The sequence below is a fragment of the Pangasianodon hypophthalmus genome, chromosome 20, assembly GCF_027358585.1.
Source record: "Pangasianodon hypophthalmus isolate fPanHyp1 chromosome 20, fPanHyp1.pri, whole genome shotgun sequence".
Lineage (NCBI taxonomy): Eukaryota > Metazoa > Chordata > Actinopteri > Siluriformes > Pangasiidae > Pangasianodon > Pangasianodon hypophthalmus.
In genome coordinates, this window is record NC_069729.1 from 16,551,511 (window position 1) to 16,572,947 (window position 21,437).

At 36.4% G+C, this 21,437-nt stretch overlaps 2 protein-coding genes across 3 annotated transcripts in view; both read right to left on the reverse strand.

The window, feature by feature from the left end:
- LOC113538129 (E3 ubiquitin-protein ligase RNF123) overlaps nucleotides 1-12,346 on the reverse strand; it is a 136,480-nt gene extending 124,134 nt beyond the window's left edge. Inside the window, exons 1-11 of the mRNA XM_053227327.1 lie at nucleotides 12,174-12,346; nucleotides 10,339-10,447; nucleotides 8,780-8,867; nucleotides 5,139-5,218; nucleotides 4,270-4,364; nucleotides 4,078-4,132; nucleotides 3,848-3,933; nucleotides 1,905-1,991; nucleotides 1,660-1,727; nucleotides 473-598; nucleotides 108-222 (exon numbers count right to left, since the gene is read on the reverse strand). Of these exons, the coding sequence (XP_053083302.1) occupies nucleotides 108-222; nucleotides 473-598; nucleotides 1,660-1,727; nucleotides 1,905-1,991; nucleotides 3,848-3,933; nucleotides 4,078-4,132; nucleotides 4,270-4,364; nucleotides 5,139-5,218; nucleotides 8,780-8,867; nucleotides 10,339-10,420 (882 nt within the window). The 5' untranslated portion in view covers nucleotides 10,421-10,447; nucleotides 12,174-12,346. The remainder of the gene's footprint in view (nucleotides 1-107; nucleotides 223-472; nucleotides 599-1,659; nucleotides 1,728-1,904; nucleotides 1,992-3,847; nucleotides 3,934-4,077; nucleotides 4,133-4,269; nucleotides 4,365-5,138; nucleotides 5,219-8,779; nucleotides 8,868-10,338; nucleotides 10,448-12,173) is intronic.
- A 2,086-nt stretch (nucleotides 12,347-14,432) lies between these two features.
- On the reverse strand, nucleotides 14,433-19,572 carry terf2ip (telomeric repeat binding factor 2, interacting protein). Of its 2 annotated transcripts, none has more exons than XM_026932478.2 (4): nucleotides 19,455-19,572; nucleotides 16,657-17,583; nucleotides 15,782-15,909; nucleotides 14,433-15,248 (listed from the first exon to the last, which is right to left on the reverse strand). In XM_026932478.2, the coding sequence occupies exons 2-4, from the start codon at nucleotides 17,567-17,569 to the stop codon at nucleotides 14,652-14,654; spliced, it is 1,638 nt and encodes a 545-aa protein (XP_026788279.2). In that variant the 5' UTR covers nucleotides 17,570-17,583; nucleotides 19,455-19,572; the 3' UTR covers nucleotides 14,433-14,651. The 2 variants fall into 2 exon arrangements, with proteins under 2 accessions (XP_026788279.2, XP_026788280.2); XM_026932479.3 differs by lacking the exon at nucleotides 19,455-19,572 and adding an exon at nucleotides 18,535-19,429.
- Nucleotides 19,573-21,437: the final 1,865 nt, after the last annotated feature.

The window sequence follows — 21,437 nt, forward strand, 5'->3', positions numbered from 1 at the left end:
GAATTGGTATCTTGCTATAAATTTTTTTTTTTTTTTTTTTTTTTTTTTGTAAGTTTTGCTCTTGAATGTAAGAGGTTAGTGAAGAATGGCATGAGCATCAGTTGTACCTGTGTGTCTATACCAGTGGACATCACGTTCTTCATGTATCCCAGCAGCCTCTTGGCATTGATGAGGTCAGCAGTTGGAGGGTCCTGAAGGGGATGATAGCCTTCCACAGGATACGTGAAGCACCAGAAGGTTAAAGAACCTCGTCTTAAAGCTACACAGTTTATGTTACTCACATAAAAGCCTTTACATTTCATCCACAGTGGCTCAGAGGTCAGGCAAAATCCCATACAGGCACAGAGTTGAGGGTAAAAGGCTTTGCTCAAGAGCTCAATAGGATTTGAACTTTCAATCTTTTGGCTACTGAGGTCCTCAAATATAACAAAATAATAACCTGACAACAAACAGAGAGAAGCAAAAAGGATATCTGAGTGGGCGGCTGCCGAAGTTAAAGGCCACAGACTCTTTGAATGAAAGACTGATCGCGGGGAAGTAGGCAATCCCTGGACCCATTTTAATATTATTGAAAGCCGTACCAAGGGACTGTCCATTCCTGAGAAATAAAACGCCACAAACATGAATACAGACTCACGACATTGATCAAATAATCAATACGTTCAAATAGGGCTGGGTGATATGGCAATGTAATATCGAGATCATGATAAATTATGCCATAATATGTTTCTGTGATTTATTTATTTATTTATTTATTTAAAATAATTACAAACTGACTGGGAGCAGCTTAATATGTAAAATTATAAAATAAAAATAAATTGATACATACATTTTAAACAATAAAAATATAGATTTTTAAAGTTTTTCTCTTTTTTCTATTTTTTTATATTTTTGAATAAAAATGCTTTAAAATAAAAATAAATGTATCATAATAAATTATTTATTAATAAGATACAAACATTATTATCATTATTATCATTATTATTATTATTATTATTATTACTTATAACACTTTTAGTGCAACATTTTTATTTCTGACAGTTTGTGAGCAAACCTATATATAGTGATGCATATTGTGTATCATAAAAATGTTTTTGTGAATCATAACACAGTATTTCTGTCAGCTCATATCGCCCACCCAAATGTTCAAATGAGTTCAAATGTTTCATTTAGTTTCAAAACTAGCATAAAGATTGACAGCAACATCAATAATATAATACTAATTTAAATACTAATACTATATATATATATAATACTAATATAATACTAATAACTATATAATACTAATATAATACTAATTTACCACAGAAATATCAGAAGTAAGTAATGAGATTCAGTAATAGCTACAATATTAATCACAATATTATCCTCAAAACTGAAATCAAAATAATTTTTGATCACACATTTTTATTTCTTATTTTAAATAAACAGAAAGCAGCATTTTATCCACAGCGTTGACCTTTATTTATTATTCCTTAACATTAAAATGTAACATATTTAAAATATTTAATGCATATTAAATGTATTAAATAAGAAATATTAATGTTTGGGACTATCTAGCTCCACCCACTTTACTACAGACTAATTTGCATAATATGTAAATCGACTTTTGAGGAATAATCGTGCTCACAGTGAAATGTGCGGAATTAGATAACTTACAGACAAAAAGTAATTGTTCCTTCATCGAGGTCTATCATGCAGCTAACGATGTCCCCTGCAGCCCACGACTGGAGGAAAAACAAACATTTTAGACAGCACTTTAGTAAAAAAATAATAATAATAATAATAATAATAATAATAATAAATAAATAAATAAATAAACTTAAAAAAAAAACACATCCACAGTCATGGAGAAACAGTGTGTAATGAATCAAAGAACTCCATGAAGCAGTGTGTGTTCTCACTTTGCCATAGTTGGTGGTTGTCACGTTCCACTTTCTGACCCGATTACCATCGTACGCATACGAGTCCGGAGTGTCTCCAACTCCCTCCTAAAGAAAGAGTTTAGAAATACACATGACTCTGAGATCAGAATAAAGACTGAGGCACAAAAAAACTTACATTATGTTCAAATGATTAAATCATCACCGTGTGATGTAGTTAAAATCAGAAAATTAGAGAAGAACAAATGAAAAAACATCCTGCATCACACAAGAGGAAAAAAAAAAAAAACTTAGGTTTAAACCCTTGATGTTATTCCAGGTGTTGAACAATGTGTGATCATAGAGCATGTCTATTATCATGACTCTTGACTCTGCAAAATGGCATCTATACAAACATGGTGAGGAATACGATAATGTAAGGGCTGGTTAAATACATTTTTATAAAATGGGGCACGTTTCTCATGCACATGAGACACTACAGCAGAGAATTCAAATTAAAGAGAAAAAATGCAGCAGAGAATTCAAATTAAAGAGAAAAGATGCAGCAGAGAATTCAAATTAAAGAGAAAAAATGCAGCAGAGAATTCAAATTAAAGAGAAAAAATGTGTAAATATTTATTATAAACTAGTGCCCAAAAAACTAAATCCAAAAACTGTTGCTCCATCGAAAGTATCTAAAAAAAAATAACAATGTTTTACTACTATCCTGGAATAATACTTAAAACATTTTTTTAAATTACCTACAAAATGTATTTATTTATTATTTATTATTTTATTCTTGTTTGTTCTTTGTTAAAGCTTGAAACCTTGAAAAATATATCTGAATATCCTGCATGCACACAATTTTTCTTTTTCCTTTATTTGAACAATGATGACACACTTCCACTCAAGACATTTTAAACACTTGGAGATTTTTTTCTTTAATTTAGCATTTTTTGAAGCACAAACAAGCATAAATTGCAGAAGAAAACATATGTTTTTACCACAAACACCTAGGCTGTCATATAAAATGACTTATTTTTTAAAGGCACTTGGAAAGTAAATCAGTTAGGCCTACAGAGATTGGTAATAATTGTAACATAAAAGTATATAAAGGACAAATAAGTGCTTTAATAAATCAGAATTTCCAACTGGGTGTCGATTGTTTCCAGTTGTTTTTAAAGAGCTCTTATAGACACCATATCTGTGTTTGAGTCTCAATATTAAGTCTACAGATGTGTTTGGTAAAAAATTTGTACACATAATAATTAAAATTAAAATAAAAAGGACACATAAGAAGTTTGGTCCTTTTGCTGTTCTTCTTTCTCTCTTTATATTTTTTGTATTTTCATTATTCACTTCTGTTTTGCGCACACGCACGCGTACATAATTCTTTTTTTCTCTTTTCTTCCCTTTTTATATTTTTTCTGCTTTTCTTTTTTTATTTTCATATCTCTTCCCTTTCGTCCTTCTCTTTTCTGCCTCCCTCTCTTAGCAGTGGCTTTAACAGCCCATAAACAACTTTATTTTATTGCCTACAAAGTCCTTATTGTCCTCTAAAGAAGGGTAGTGATGGCAGGTTTATTTAAAAGATAAATAGATAGATAAATAGATAGATAGATAGATAGATAGAATACTTAGTTATTACTTGGATATTCTACTTCCAGGAATTTTAGATCATTTATTCTAAATTTATTTAATTAATTAATTTAAATTAGTATTGATCATTATTAATGATTGATTAATTAATAATTATTAAATTATCAATCAATTTAATCTCCAAACACAGTTTTGATTGTTGCCTTTATTAACAACTACCAGCTGATTCAGACCACTACATAAATAAGAACCAAACTTTTCTCTTACGTTAAAGAAGAATGGAATCTTGTTTATGAACCCTTTATTTTTTTTTTTAATAAAAAGATCAATGTGTGGACTCATTTTGGACCCTACTGTAATTCAGCTTTAAACGCAAGCACACACACCTCCTGGTTGAATCTGCAGTTCAGCGTGCACCATCCTATCTGCATCAAACCTTGAGACGAGATCAGCACCTCGTACATCCATTTCCCTGAAAGTTTTCACAATGGTTTAAACCCAAGCAAGACATTACAAAGGAGCTTCAAGAAAATATATACTCCACTACAGAAACAAAGCTTTACATAACCATAAGATCTACTGTGGTTCAGGAGATTCAGTGTAAAGTTGTAATTACCTTTGAATACACAGGTTGTAGCCCTTATTGAACTGAAATTGCTATGGCCAATGACCTTGAGTTGAAAAAAGAAAGATTGTTAAAATTATATCTACAAAATGTCACCTTCACAGTACATCATTCAGCTATAACTCTAAACCTAGTACATTTACAATCCTGTGATGTCATCAGAGTAACATGAACGATTCTTACTCCTAAAAGATCATCATCCACAAATAAGAGGCCTTCGAATCCACTGGTGTGGTCCAGGACAACGGTAGAGGGTCCGAGTCGCCCATCTGTATGATCTGCAGACAAAAACATGGTGAATACATGCCAAAAACAAAAAAGACGAGTTAAATTGCCCTAAAATATTTGATTACAGACAACACTTCATGTGCAAAAAGTGGTTCTTCTGAAATAATACTAAGCCTGATACTGAATCATTTCTTAAAATAATATAAATCAAGATAACTGACACAAACCATCAATGAACTTGATTAACATTTTTACTTTAAGAAATGTGTAACACTGTACCTCCTGTCATTTAATAATAATACAATAATCTATAATGTTTTCCACTGTATAATATAGCATGTTTTGTAATATTCTGTAATACATATACACTGACTTCTGCACTGTAAAGGATTTCTGTCATTTCAACGATCTGGTGTTCTTGGAAAATATTGTATGAAGGAAACTTTCCATATAACTACAGTAACATTTCTGTGTCTATATTATAATACTACAATAAAATATACACTAATAAAAACTTTACTGCAAAACAAGGTGCCAAAACATTTACCTGAAGCAGCAAAGGAACCTCGTCTGGCTACTTTTTCCAATTTTCACTTCAGAATTTCATATTTTTATTTAAAAAAAAGCTTTTATCAAATCAGCATAAACGCAACAAGTTTAAACTAGATGTAAAGCTAGGCAATGCTAGGTAATGATCTGTTAGCTAAGTAGCTAACTTTTGCATAACATTCCATAATAACGTTCCAATTAATGCTGCAATTTGTGCAGATGTGCGCTGAAATTCTCTTCTGTGATAACTATAATGAGAAGTGACTTGCTCTGACCTGTGCTGTCCTCAGCAGCCTCGTCCTCGGACAGCAGCTTCTCCAGGTGAGTGCCGAGGTCCTGGAACGTCAAGGGTTTTCTGCCAAGACGAGAAAAGTCATCAGGATCATAGCTACAGTGCCTTCTGAAACTATTCCGCATCGAATTTAAAATATTACTCCTAACCTATAAAGCATTAAACGGTCTCGCTCCGCAGTATTTAAGCGATATGTTAGTACCTTACGTTCCGCCGCGCCTACTTCGCTCTAAGGATGCAGGCTGTCTATCAGTACCACGCATTGCCAAAACCACGGCAGGGGGCAGAGCTTTCTCTTACCAAGCCCCAAAATTATGGAATAGCCTCCCAGTTATTGTACGTGAAGCAGACACGGTCTCAGTGTTTAAGTCAAGGTTGAAGACTTATTTATTTAACCTAGCATTTAGCAACTAGTGTTTTAGACAAAGGAGTAAATCTGGGGGACTCGTGGATGTTGAGTGTTATGGTGATCTGGTGTGTTTGGATGCTGTCTTCCTCACTCTCGTTAGTCACTCAGGTTTGTGACGGCAGAGTGACTGTATGCCTTACATATCAGGGATCTCTCACGTCTGTGTTTCCCCCGGTTCTCCTTTTAGTTATGCTGTTATAGCTAGTCCTGCCGGAGTCCCCTGCACTCCTCATTAAGTTTTATCTCCACACGGTGACTGTGAGTGTACCTAACCACTTTCCTTCTCTTTCTGCCGAGCTACACTCCTGAGCTGCCGGTGATCCAGACCCCCCTACGCTCTGGACCAGATGAGCATCACTCCTGAGCTGCCGGTGATCCAGACCCCCCTACGCTCTGGACCAGATGAGCATCACTCCTGAGCTGCTGGTGATCCAGACCTCCCCCCCCTTCACTCTGGACCTGTCCACCGGCAATGCTTCACACTGCCACGAAGACGCTTCAGCTGTTTTCCATGGACTACACCAACACACATTGTACTCACACACACACGCACACTACAGTGTAAACCCATATGAGGATGGGTTCTCTGTTGAGTCTGGTTCCTCTCAAGGTTTCTTCCTATCACCATCTCAGGGAGTTTTTCCTCGCCACCGTCGCCCTGCTTGCTCATCAGAGACGTCACACACACACACTTCACTTTACTTTTGTTTGTGTAAAGCTGCTTTGAGACAATGACCTTTGTAAAAAAAGCGCTATACAAATAAAAATAAATTGAATTGAATTGAATATTCAAACCCCTTCGTTTTTTTCACATTTTGTTATTTTTACGCTAAAATGCTTTAAAAAAAATTTTTTCACATCAATCTACACCTGATACTCCAAAATGGCAAAGCAAAAACCAGATTTGTGATGACTTATTAAAATGTCTTAAAAAGAAAAAACTGAAATATCACGTTGACAGAAGTACTCCGACCCTTTGCTATGACTCTTGAAATTTAGCTCAGGTGCATCCTATTTCTCTGGATCATCTTTGAGATGTTTCTACACTGTGACTCAAAAAAAATCTTCTGCATTGAAGGTTCCCAGGAGCACAGTGTGCTTCATGTACTTTGTCACTGCTATGCTGCAATAAAGTTATTCTTCACTGTGATCTTCGACGTCCTCATCATTTTTTTTTGTACATTACAGCCGCTATACACACGCTATCCCTCTCTTATTCTCATGAAGTTACGTAGTAACAACAAAAACATGACGGTTGTTCCCCCATCCTTTGACTCTCATGGTAGAAAACTTAAAAGTTACAGCTTTTCCTCTGACTGTTACAAAGTGCTGACACTGGAGACTCCTTCCATACATGTTAAATAACCATCTCCTAACAGAATGCTTCACAATATTAAGGATTATGTTTTTCTTTGTTAAATAATGTTTTTTTTTCATATGTTTATTAGCATTCTTTGATTATGTGAAGCATCAATAATACAAGTTCTTATGAATGAGTAGTTATTATAGAAAAGTAACATTTTAGAACAAGCGCATTAACATAAACCTGTGATTTGTATTACAGCTGAAACTGTCAGAGTTGCTGTTGAAGAAAATTAACAACTTCTGACCAATCAGATTCGAGATTCAACAGCGCAGTGGTATAATCAAATTCACATCCTGGGAAGAAATGTGCCATTTATTTTATACCAGAAACCCAGGAGCACCAGATGTACGCTTTACTACTGCATGCACTAGGAGGTGCAGCTGTTAACAAACCTAAAGTGAGCGATATTTATGATTTGTAGGTTAAATCGTGTTTGTGCCAAGTGCCGCACCATATGGGACAGAAGGTCTTCATCATCATAACCAGCACCACACACCAGCGAAACTGTGATCTGCAAAGCTGTGTTGCAGAATCAGGGGTAGTGACTTCACACAGCTAAGCCATGTCTATTTCTGACACTCTCCAAGTTCCCATCATGCTCTATCTATAGAGCCGCAACGGTAACCCGAGCCCCGCGCTGGACCCAGAACGAGACCCTCGCGCCAAATTACACTCTACCAGCATTTGTCATGTCTCTGAGGATCTGAGGTCTGAGGATCCTTTAGTCTGTGAAATAGAAGTAGAAATAGATAGCAAGAAATGTTTAACCGACTCTATGTTGCTCTATGGCGAAGGTGTACGTACTGGGCCTCATTTATGAACCTTTTACTTGTCATATGCCAAAACTGACCTATAAACTCTCACCAGATTTACAAATGTTTTGGTAAAACTGATTTTCTTTATACTCATGTGTGTACGTTGACAAATATCAATCAGCCGTAAATTAGCAAGTGCCCACAAAACTCCATAAAAGGCAGTGAGCTGAAAATGACAAAATGGCAACTAAACAGCGAAAGAGCACCTCATAATCACGGCATGTGCTAAATCTTCCAGTAATGCAGCTCAGCCACTGCAGCGCATCAGCAACGGCAGACACACACTTACTCCTTCTATATTGCATCACTACCTTTGTCAGACTTGAATTGCTAGCCTTATTTGTCTTCATTTCTAGATTTTTTTTTCAAGTCATTAATATAAAATGTTAATTTCATATTTCCATTAAATTCATGTGTGTATATATGAGATATATAAGTGATTTAAACTTGAGCATGTAATCTGTGTATAAAATGGCAGTAACTCATCACTAACGATACGATGTGAAGCCAATCAGTCGACGTTCACATTAGTGAGTCTCCTTATATGTAAATTTACACAAACTCAGGATGTCATACAGGATATGAAAGTTTCCAGACTAACATGATTTTCAGAAATAGCAAATTTCTTGTTTAAATGCTTCGTGTGAATTAATTTGTTCATATCCAGCTTAATTAATGAGACCCAGTATAAGCAAATTTATACAAATTCAAGAGCTCACACAGGTTATGATTTTTTTTTCAAAACTAACAGGATTTTCATAAATATCACATTTTTTGTGTGCTACTACATACATATTTATGAATAAATTTCTTCATATCCAGTTTGTCAAACAAGGCCAATTTAAGAATTTCAAAATCTGAAGAAGAATGAATGAATGAATGAACGAACGAATGAATGAATGAATAAATAACTTGTTTTAACATGTACTCTGTAAACTATTCAGATAAGCAGATTAAACAGCAAGGAAAGTTTGAGTAGCCTAAGATTTAGACATTAAAACACAGAGCAGAAATGTGAAAGAAGCTTTTCTAACCTGTAGGTTGCTGATGCTGGACCGTGTGTACTGGAGGCAGGGAAGACATGGTGCAGGTAGTCACTCAACAACTTCTCATTCACAATACCTGGAAAAAAAAAACAGCACGAATAACAGTTAACTGTATTCATGATGCTAAGGCAAGACACTACAGGTGAACAGGTTCATTTTTGCCTGCAGATTGCAGATACTCTTACAAGTATTTTTTTGCATTGAAACTTTTCCAAAAGCTTACATTTATTTATGCAAATGAGACTTCATACATTTGCATAATTAATAAAACCAAAAACCTAGAAAAGCAGGCATAAGGTATTAGCAAACTATGTTCTAATAAAGAAATGAGAATTTGGTTTTATGCAGTAAACATGGAATCGCTTCAGTTTTCACCTGATGGCGCATGGACACTATTCACTATAAAATAACCGGAACTACTTTTTACCGTTTTGCTGCACTGTTGTAAGGTTAGAAAAAAACTCCATAAGAAAAGCTTTGTTAAGACTTTCTCTCATGTTTGTCTCATCCTAAGACATTTATTGCTGTATTTTCTGAATTTGTCTTATGTACTTCGTCATTTAAAAAAAAATTTGACAGAACTTAACAACTGCACTTAGAATTTCAATATAAGCAAGTTTTAAGTCTTTTCTATTTTTTTCTCAATACAGGGAAATTTTAAAACTATTGTTCATGGTAACCACACATACAGTACAAATGCTGTGAGCAAAGATTAAGTTTAACAATCTTGGAGTATTCCTTTAATCACCGTCTAAGTGTGATCTTAATATTACTAGATGCCAAGATAATGCATTTAATTTTTTTTTTTTTTTACTGCAATGCTGTATCTATTGTGTTGAGTCTAATGATACATTCTCACTACATTAAAAAAACTTGGATGTGAGTGTGATGACATACCGTTATTATATGTTAAAGTATAAAGTACTATGCAAGTCTTAGACAGCCTATTTTTTTTAGTACAAACTGTGTTAAAGATTTTTATTTTTCGGCTTCTACATTATTGATTCAGTACAAAAACATTAGTTTTCCAAACATTAGTTTTCCAAACATTAGCTTTCCAGCACAAAATTAAATGTTACAGAGAAATGTTTGTATGGCAGTAAAGAAAGCAGTATATTACGTAAGAGACAACTTTTTTCAGATAAAAACAGAATGAAGGCTGCTGGATTTTGCTGCAAAAATAAGAAGCAAGTGTGACAGTCAAAGTCTCCAGAAGAACTGTGGCTGCTTCTGCAAGATGCTCAGTAACACTTACAGCTCATTTCTTTATAAAACTACACACATTGTACCTGAGACTACTATTTTTTTTTTAAAGCGAAGGATCGCACGAAGTATAGACTTTGTTTCATTTATTACTGTTTATTGCTCTTTACAGTATTTTTTTAATGTAGAAACATTTAATTTCATTATTTTTGAAGGCATGTTTGCTCTACAGCATTTCTTTGCATGTGTCTAAGACTTTTGCACAGTACTGTGTATCACCACAGTACATGCTGAATGATGAATTCTCTTACAAGAGTTCGTTATTCCGAGTGAATCGTTCTTACCTGTGGCTTTGGGTTTGTCTGTATCTGATGCCAGGCGATAATTTCGTCGGGTCAGGGCTGTACCGCCCCCTTTTGAACTCATACTGCCAGGTTAAAATGGACCTCAGTTCTGATACACACACAAATACACACGCACCAGAAAAATCAACACGAAGCTGGACACACAAACAGATCAACACTTACATCAGCGAGGAAACAGCGTGATAATAACAATGCTCAGTATTACAATTGATATGATATGACGTCATGTGCATGAAATATTTGTAACTACTTTCTGAGCACAAGGACTGACTGACTTCAAGCGTTAGTCAATTCTGAAAGCTGTTTCAGAAAAACTCAGTTAACAAGTCAGAGCTCATAGTATTTTTCTGATGTAAGAGCATGTTGCACAAATGAATGTGTAATACTGTAATGTGCAATACCTTAGTTTTATTTTAATTTTAATTTCTATTGTTATATTTAAAATGTATAAATCTTACCAGATCACACTGTTCAAATGTGCAATATGTTAAGTGCAATATCTCAGCTGCTTTACTATCTTCACTGAACAGATCTGATCATTTATGTTAATATTTATCCTTTTATATTTATGTTACCCCTTACTCCTTTTATTTTATTCTTCTGCACCATTGGGAGGGACACTCAATTTCGTTGTTCCGTTGTGCAATGACAATAAAGAATCTATCTATCTATTATCTATCTATCCGTCTATGTTGCACGGCTCCTGGTGCAGTAAAACAGCTGTCTGAGTAAACTCACAGCACACATTACACACTTTAATCTCTTCTTATCTCAGTGTGATCTGCAGCGGGATGGACATCAGACTAGCATTTCGAGGCAGATTTCGAGGCAGGATGGGAACTGACTTCAATTAAAAGTTCAGCAGGTCATATATTCACCAGACATTCAGCCAGGATTAAACCCTTATTTCTTTTACAGTTATTCCCAAACAATTGTCTTTTAATATTAATAACATGAGAAGATGAGTAAAGATGGTATACCTATGAATAATGTGTGGATTTTATGTTATTTTTCAACAACTAAAAATTCTGTGCATATTATTTTTAGCTGAACTTTTCCTATAATACACCACCACCACACATCACACTCATGAAAGCACAAAACAGCTGGAACATATCAGCTTGCAAAAAAACAGTCTTTCCATTATGCACAGTATATAACTGGAACACAACATACCAATGCTGTTAGGACCAAAATGTATTATAAACATTATCTTTAATTCAGCTTTCAGATCTTTTCGACGGGCTCTAACTATCTTTTCCTGGATTTTACTGAAATTACAGCCATCCGTATGAAATCTCACCTCAAACACAAACATGTTTACTGTCTGTTTATATGTTTTGTTGCCAAATCAATATCTGACAACACTCGCTGTTTTTGTCCCACCCGCATTCCGACACCTGCGCTATGACTGGCTACTAACATCCCGCCTTCTGCGCTCTGATTGGCTAGAGTTGCTGTACAATCCTCAGAATGATGAGGAGCAAGAATTATTAGCCAATCACAGCGCAGGAGGCGGGGTTTCTTACAAAACGATTGGGAAAAGAATTTAAGCAGGATAGCTCGAGTAGCAAAGCTTGAGTAATCCACACAGCTCGCGCGCGTTAGCTTAGCAACAGCTACTGCTTCTAATTATTTGTGAAGCAAAAACCGGATAATGCAGTTCATTAGGATGTGAGCAGATTAACCGATAAGAGCGAGCTCGAGCTCGCGCGTGCACTACCAGTTCAGGGGCTACAATGATTTGACAGTGACAGCCGCAGAAGCTCTGCCCAGCTACACTTCAATATTAAAGCAGAAAGAAAGACACGAACCGAGCCGGGCTGAAATAACACTCGGTTTTCCTCTGAATTCTCCGACAGTGTTGTTATTTCTCCACAGTTCAACGCTGAGCTACCTGTTTTGCTCACAGGACTGCCCCTCTTTAAATTTCGCCAAGAGTCGCGTTCACTGCTAGATAACCGAGTCCGAACTACGGCGCGCCGACAGGGCCAAATGACTAACGCGCTTAGAATTTCAAAAACGCGCTTACACTCAGTCTAGTGCTTGGGTGTTTAATAAGAAAATCCACCCTGGACAACTAATCTTCTAATTAATATATCATCTTCAGTGGCTTCCAAGATGAATTCTGTAATGAAATTCTGAGTTGGCTTTCTTTAGTTTAAATTTCAAGGTTTTATTTGTTACATACACAGTTATATACGGTATACTGTATAACTTGCAGTGAAATGAAGACCTGGTTTACTCCTGTACAGACTGTGCATTTAAACACTAGATTAAAAATCAGAAATGAGTAAGAAATAAGGAATAATAAGATATAAGATAATAAGAAATAAGATATGTATGTACAGGAATGAGGGAAAAATGGATGTACAAGATATGCAGTATGTTACGTGTACAAAATGTGAGTATGTTACGTGTAGTAACAATATAGGGCAAAGTGCAGTGTGCGGAGTGTCAATGGTGTGCAGAGTGAATGACCCACAATGCCGTTAGACTTCCTAATGATACTACCTAATGATAACGGTGCAACTGGATTTCTCCCTCACTTCATCTCCACCTAAAGACAGCGATGCAGCAGCGCTTTAGTGATTTGAGCTCTCTCACCTCCTCATCTGTAAACTCTGCTCAAACAGATCAGCTTCCAAACCTTCAGCTTTGATGCTAATACCAACATCAACACCATCATACTCATCATATCCCTGCGCTGTGTTCTGGGACTTTCAGTATTTGCATCAATGTCTCCCTTATTCAGCACTGGATTTCTCATTAATATGATGCTGAACGTCAGTGGGAAATAGTGACTGAGAAAAGCAGCTCTTGCTCTTTTGTTTTTAAGAGCTTAGTTTCTACCATTAAGCACCATTATAACTGCGCTAGCAATGTCCCCCCGTCATGTCAGTACAGTGCACAACTGCTAACTTCTCACGGGAATAACAAAAAATACAGCACCAACCAACAAATTAGCACCATGGCCATTAAACACATAACAAATATTTCAATATAAGCACAGTGAATGTATGTCAAGATGCAGTTTTCCTTTAATAGGAAACAGTTATTTAAAAGAGTGATCTGAATCAATTGTTTACGTCAAGCTTTACAGTTACATGGTAATACATGGTAATAAAATGTGTGATGAAAAAGGTTTCAGCTGGGAAAACCCTGAGACTGGGGAGAAGCTCCAGCTGGACATAAGAGTAGAGAATATATATATATATATATATATATATATATATATATATATATATATATATGTGTGTGTGTGTGCAACAGTCTTAGGGACATGCAAAGAAATGCTGTAGAGCAAACATGCCTTCAAAAATAATGAAATTAAATGTTTCTACATTTTAAAAAAATACTATGAAGAGCAGTAAACAGTAATAAAAGAAACAAAGTCGATATTTAGTGTGACGTTCCTTCACTTAAAAAAAAAATAGTAGTCTCAGGTGCAGTGTGTGCAGTTTTATAAGGAAATGAGCTGTAAGTGTTACTGAGCATCTTGCAGAAGCATCCACAGTTCTTCTGGAGACTTTGACTGTCACACTTGCTTCTTATTTCTGCAGCAAAACCCAGCAGCCTTCATTATGTTTTTTGTCTGAAAAGTGTCTCTTATGTAATCTGCCGCTTTCTTTACTGCCATACAAACATTTCTCTGTAACATTTAATTTTGTGCTGGAAAACTAATGTTTGGAAAACTAATGTTTTTGTACTGATGTACAAATAATGTAGAAGTCATAAAATAAAAATCTGTAACAAAGTTTGTACTAAAAAAAAAATAGGGTGCCTAAGACTATTGCACAGTACCATTTATTTATTTATTTTTTAAAAAAAAAGCTAGTCAAAAAAGGTAAATCAAACCATGGGAATTTTACTGGTGTAAATTAGAACTCAGGTTGTGTTTAGCTTGTGATTGCCTTAAGATTGAATTTATAATTTTTTTTTTTTTTTTTTTGCTTCGCTTTCATTTTCATTAGAAGGTTTTACTTGTTTATGGAAAGGGCAGGAAAAGTTCAGGGACAATGCTGAAAATAAAATGTAATTTAATCCATAGTTTCTATAAAGATTCCAACACATTGGATGATAAAATATATTTTATTATCCTGTTTTCAAAACAGTCATTAAAAAGCATTGCATTGATATAAAAACATTTCTTCACAGCAGATTTGGATGATGGTATTGATAATAAAGGAGAAAATGTGGTCTATAGCAAATGACAGTGGTTAATAAAAACAGTACTTCATGTTTTAGGCTGTGGAGGATTACTGACACGACACAGCATTTTTTTTTTTATGCTACAAGTCTGCTTTCAGAAAAGCTGCTCTCTTGGACACTCTCTCGACTCCGTATTTCTCGTGAAGTCTCTCACACTCGAGTGAATCGGCTGAAAGAAGCATTTCGTCATCGTGCCGAGTCCAGATGGGCCCGTGGACTTCAGGATCATATCCTTCAAGCAAATACGACAGCGCCAAAGTGACATCACCGCTGGCCTTGAGCAGCGCCTTCATGACCTCAACCAAGTCTTTCTTAGATTCCTGCATCAACCTAACTACATGTTGCTTTGTCTCTAACAGACTCTGCGAGAGCTGATCTTCCTCAGACGGCTGGCTGAGCTCCTCCTGGGACTCCTGCTGGAAGAGGAACATGTGAGCGTTGGACGTTATGGGTAGAGCGGCACTGCTGGGACCCGGGTCATCGTCGTCTGGCCCTGGGGTGCTCCTGTGGCTTTGGGTAGCTGGTGCAGGCTCTTCTGCGTCATTAGGATGCTCGGGATTCACTTCCTGTTCCCTTAAAGCTCTTTCACGCGCTGCCATGATCTGAGACTCATCTGTATCTGAGGCATTAATGGGTGATGCCTGACTCAGAGGCTGGTCTCCCTGACTTCCATCAATCTGAAAAAGAAAATAAATCATTTTATGTGGCAAGTTTAGTCTGTGCATGCAAGACGGCCCAAGAACATCTCAGAAGTAAAACGTTTATCACGGAAGAGTGGTTGAAAAGAAGAGACTCCTAACTGACTAGAAAAAGCATTTGCAAGCTGTGATATCTTAATAAGTACTAGCCTATTAGGGTGTCCATACTTTTACACTTGCCACCATTACTTTTTTTATTTTTCTAGTTTGTACGTTCATCAAATAGATCGTAACTATGCATTAACATTTGCATGAGAATTTTTTTACATAGTTTGCTGCAGAGTTGGTGTTTCCTTCACCAAAAAAATAAATAAATAAAAATCACCAAAGGTTGTGAGGGGTGCCGAAACTTTTCTACGCAACTGTAGATTTAGGAAAACTTGCATTACATTAAGAAAACTTAAGGAGAAAAAAAAAAAAAAAAAAAAAAATTTTTTTTTAGTTTTCGTAATGTAATGCAAGTTTTCCTAAATCTACAATTTTTTTTTTTTAAACAGAAGTAAAGGTTGTACCGCTTGAGAGTCTTCAAATTCTCTGGCAGCTCTCTCGAGTATGCCGAGCTTCCTCCCAGAGGGTGCAGAGGATTTGCGACTGTTACTGTTTTGCTTCTCGCTGGTAGTCGACAACTGATCATTCGGTCCTGAATGAAAAAAACAAAAATAAAATGATAATGCAACACAAATAAATGTAGAGTGTAAAATAAAAGGAAAGTGGTAAATCAGCATTTTTCAAACTAGTCTCCATCCATGACATGTATAATAATATGTGTATGATCATCACAGCAATAACGGACGTTTCACTTCAGCGAGTAAAGAAGACGGTAACTAAATAACGTAAAAATCAACAGTGACTCTGTTACACTGTGAGGAGATTTCTCTCATGTCTGTCTCATCCTAAGATTAGAGTTTATTGTTATATTGTTTAGCAAAGGAAGCTAGCTGTACTAGCTCCATACACTCCCCAGAGGCACCAACGATCTTTGCTACATTGCTGCTTTTTTTTTTGTTCATGCTGTTTCTAGACACATTTAATGAGAGGGTGGATATAACAGGATAAGATGAAACAAATCACGGTTAGTTTATCTTCCATTTTGTGTGTCAAACAGTAATTGCAGCTAAAGTTTGCAGCTAACCGTTTGAGCAGACGCGGCGTAGGATTGGTCCAAGGAATCATTCGAGACAATCGTTTGGATTTGACGCTTTACGGTGTCAAAGAATTGAGAAAATCGTATTTCAATGACGCTTCTCGCACCGCCGCTTTGTCGCTTGCCGCTGGGGATGAAATAGAAAACGAATGTTCACCTGTCACTTTGTCATTTGCTACCTGATGTCTTTTCTAAATTAGTTTTCAGTCACAGACTTTGACTCATAACATTTTCGCACATTACCGGATGACGTGTTCTCCGTCGGTGAGTCCGTGTCCGTTCTGGCTCTTTTGGGTGAGACTTCAGCCTGCTCGATGTCGTGCTGTCGCTCCTCCTCAGGCACTGACTCATCACCATCACACTCTTTCCTCACTTCATCTGTCTGCCTCTTTTCTGAGACGGGATCTTCAGGACTGCTGATTTCTTCAGGTGAAGGTTGGAGGTCTGGTTGTTCTCTTGTTCCTCCCTCATGCTCATGGCTGATCTGTGTGGCGTCTGAATCAGAAGATGAAACTACCACCGCTTTCTTTCTGGGCGTCTTCTTTGGCGTTGGCTGAGAGATATTATCCTCAGAAGATGAGCTCTCTTTCAACGGGCTAACTTTCTTTTTATGCTCAGGGGTTTTCTGCTCCAGCTTATGCTGCAGGTGCTTTAGAAATCGGTCCTTCATGGACTGCCAGCTATGACTGGTGATGCGCTGACGCTCCATTTGCTGCCAGATCCGGTTGCCTTTTGCTTCTTTCTGATGCTTGCTGATGAAATTCAAGATGGCCGTGTCATCTTCAAGAGAGTAACCCATGCGTCCCGTACCTCGCTGTTTCCGTGATGCGGCCCTCGTCTGGACGGGCTGTAAATTGCTGAACCTGTAGCTTTCGATGTCTAACTGCTGGTTCTGCGCCACACAGTCGTGAATGTACTGAGTGGAGATGTAAAAATGGCCGGCACCTTGAACAGCAGGAGTGATGTCACCCGGATCCGCTAACAAAATGGCGTTCGGCTCCTGGGTCCGACAAAGCACGCCTCCACCGTTCGATATTAAAGGCTGAAGCTGCACTTTGGTGGGACCGGGTCTTATAAAGAAGCGCATAGGTTCACCTTTAACATTCAGGAATAAGACTGCCGATGTGGCAGAAGATTCCTTTTTAATAACTGACATTCTTCACTACAGATCTGGGGAAAAAAAAATAAAAAATTTTAACTGTGATTAATTACAGAACTTAGAATAATAAACATGTAAAAAAATATATATACAATTTATGTACAATTTAAAAATATACAACTATAATAAAGACATTTTTTTAAATTTTCCATAACTATGTTAATCAAAAGTATTTTGAATTGTGAGTGAAAAATTTTAAGAACAGGACCAGAAACACAAAAAATAGCAAAATATGAACCCAAAAAATAAAAGGAACTATTATGAGGTGTGACAACACACTGATTGATAATATGGTACACCATAATATAATTTAAAAAAATTAATAAATCATGTACATTAGGAAAATGAAATAAAGCGTTTCTCATTGCTAGTCGGCTGATGAACAGTTTAACTTATTACAAGGTTTTTATTTTTAATCTATCTGGTTAAACTAGTTATAATAATAATTTCACTAACAAGATATAAGCATATAAGCTCAGCATCATCTTTCAACATTATCAGTTACACACAGGAGAAACTAATCCTGCAAGAATGTCACATCGACTTTTTACAGCATCAGATCTTTGTGTTACACCAGAATTATGATATTTAAGTTTACAATAATTCCACGCCAAGCAATTCATTTCCTCTGATTAAAAAATGAGCCATTTCTTTAACAACTCACACAATGCACAGATAGTGCTGCTAAAGCATATTGTTAGCATCTCTAACTGTTCTAAATGTGAAATTATACAAGCTAAAGAGCCCCAAACTCTTTATCTTAGGGTCATTACTAGAAAAAATGATGAGGAACAGCTGATGGTGATGTATGCTATAGAGTTAAATCCTGACATTCCTCCATTTTACCTTTAACTGTGGAAGCTGCAGCCAGGCTTTTATTTATATATATTTTTTAAATGTGATGTAAAACGTTGTTGAGTCTAAGCTTTGAGAAAAACATGAAGTCGGAAATTTGTAATTACCATCAATTCTTGAATCTGATTGGTCAGAAGGTGTTGATTAGTTTTCTACAACAGAAGCTCTGACAGGCGTTCCTTATGTAATTCAAATCACAGGTTTATATTAATGCATATTGTTAGGCGTTTTAGGAATTAGTCTGTGGTGTCGGCACTTTAGAACGTTAGGTACAGCTGTAACTTTAGGTTTTCTGAGACAGAAACGTGTTCAGGACAGAGGAGGACATTTGCACTTTCTGGTTTCTTTTTTTTTTCCTTAATTAACCTCAAGAAAGAGGAAAAAAGAAAGGATGGTGAGGGAACGAGTGTTTATAGCTGCTATAATCTAAACGATAACACAAACAATAAACTGATAAAAACCATGATGTGTTCATTAATGAATTAAAACTTGCAATTACTGGCAAGCCGCTGTGGTATAAGAGGAATAAAACACTTCGCGACATGCTGTTTTTGGAAAATAATCAACATGGTGTGGTCACAGTAACTCCACACAGCCCTGCTGTTGATTATTTTTCTAAATCAGCACACACCCAATATGCAGATATTGTGATGTACTGAAAGCTGTGGTGCACTTTCTCATCTTTTTCCCCTCAGTAATATATTAGCATTAGCTCAACATGGCGAGGTGTGAAAATGACGGTTAAGGCTCTCGTCACGTGACCTGCTAACCGCCAATAACACAAATATATAAATCTGTAAATAAAAGCCAAACTTCAGCTGAGAGCATTAATACTGGCCTCCAAACAGTATTAAGCAGAGCTAAGCAGCTAAGCTAAGTATAAATTATTAAATATAAAATATCCCATAAAACAGTTGACTCCGACTTTCACTGATAATATCAGTTATTAATTAAAGAACTAGCTTCTAGCTAGAAAGCTAATATCCACACAGTAAGCCCTGTTTCTATGCTATCTAAATAACATTACCTTTGTTTTTGTTTCACAGTGGGGTGAACTGTCTGCTGAGGTGTGAAGCAAGAAACAGACACACCATATAAAACTAAAAGTCATACGACAACGCTGTTTGTGGTTCAAGACTTTGAAAAAAAATCACACTATCAACCTTCATTAGCACATAATAGTATATATAGATAATTTTACATATACATACACATATCTCATACTGTACATATAAAAACTTGTAAATTATATACTTAAATTAATCTTGTGGGCAATGGAATTTCGCGAATGGGGACTCTTATTGTGCCATAATGGGGGCCGTGTGTTAGATTGATTACTGTGGCGTAGCTTCATTCTTTAAGACTGAGAACTTTTAGCGGGAAAAGCGTCAGCTGATGAACACATAGTAAATAAATAAATAAATAAATAAATAAATAATCTTGCGAATGAGGAATAAAGTTTTTTTAATGGGCGTTTATAATTTTACAAATGAAATGCCTTTTTAGCGTACTTAATATTGCCGTAGTACGCCACCATGTTACCATAGTTACAGAAGGTGACGTTACCGTCGCCATGCTGTTTAGTACGGTAGTACGTAGCTGGGGGCGGGGCAGATTTGTGGCACTGCAATGCCGAGGTTTAGCCACTAGATGGCGAACAATGATTTTTTTTTTTTTTCTTTTCTGTTTCTGATTTCTGATTTCTGAAATTAAAAAGTAAAAGTTTAAAGAGTTTAAAAGATTAACCTCAGCTTACAAACAGTTCACAGCCCTCTGCCTTAGAAAAAGTCTACTCAAGTCTATTGTTTATTGGACCACAATATTACTGACTGATTTTATCCCAACATCCAAAAAAAAAAGGGGGGAGAAAACATAAACTTTAAAATAAATGCCTGAGATATTGGATTATGAAGTCTTCAGCAAATTATATATTATTATGTTTATAATATTAACTTTGATTAATACATTGTAACAACTAAGCGTGACCCCAGAATGAATTTTAGAAATAGAATTAGTATTTTATTCTTCTCTATCTGGGGAACACTGGGTGTGAGGTGGAGGTGCACTCTAGACAGGATGCCTGGACACCATTCACACATTCATACACACCTAGGAACTTCAGAGTAGCCATTCCACATACATACAGGTTTTTTTTTGTGTGTTTTTTTTTTGGAAATGGGAAGAAACCCACACAGAGTCAGATAGAACATAGCACACACACAGTAACCCTAGCTCAGGATCGAACCAGGGACTCTGAGGAAACAGTACTACCCTTTACACCACTGTATGATTTGTCCAAATCACGCTTGCATTAATCTGGCCTTCCAGCTTAGGCTGTGTTCACATTACTAGCCTCCTTGCACAAATCTAATCTTTCTTCCTTGACAGTTCACATTTTGTTTTTTTGTGATCTGGATCTGTCATCAGTGTGACCCGACTGGACACTTATGTACACTTAGAAGTGCTCTAGACTAATAATAGTACGCAATTTAAGACACAGCACTAGATCAACAACCACATATAAAATGATTAGCTGATGATGAAATGCTGAAAATGATGAATGATGAAATGCTTTAATATAATTAATTTGCCCTGATGAGATGGGAAATATTTCAGTTTTTACTCATACAGGTCCCTTTAAGGTTCCACATTCTGAGAATAATTTTATGCAACAGCATCGAGGCAGCTGTTTAAGACCTTTTTTATTTCTAGGCTGCATTCTTAAAACCCAGCAGAGTCTATTAATCAGTGCAATGCAGAGCCTCGTTCCAAATATTCATGCTTGGGTTTTGATTACGAGCCTGCAATAACACCATGCTTTCAGCCTCACCAACTTCACCGAGGGCTTTTTCTATACAAAACATTACAGTCCAGGGCCAAGTCCTCCAGCTGGCCTAGCGATCATGTCTGGACTCTGAAGTGTTGCAGTCCCAGTGCAGACAAAGTTGGGCATTATGTGGGCTTGTTGATGTTGGCCGTGTGATCATTGGGCTTGTGTTAGGCCCGAGTG

What these genes read in the sequence shown, in the direction of transcription:
- terf2ip (XM_026932478.2), bottom strand. Translation starts at nt 17,569, where the DNA reads ATGTCAGTTATTAAAAAGGAATCTTCTGCCACATCGGCAGTCTTATTC. An exon ending in GACGGAGAACACGTCATCCG is followed by an intron (nt 15,910 to 16,656) that starts GTAATGTGCGAA and finishes TTTTTCATTCAG; the next exon opens with GACCGAATGATCAGTTGTCG. An exon ending in AATTTGAAGACTCTCAAGCG is followed by an intron (nt 15,249 to 15,781) that starts GTACAACCTTTA and finishes TTTCTTTTTCAG; the next exon opens with ATTGATGGAAGTCAGGGAGA.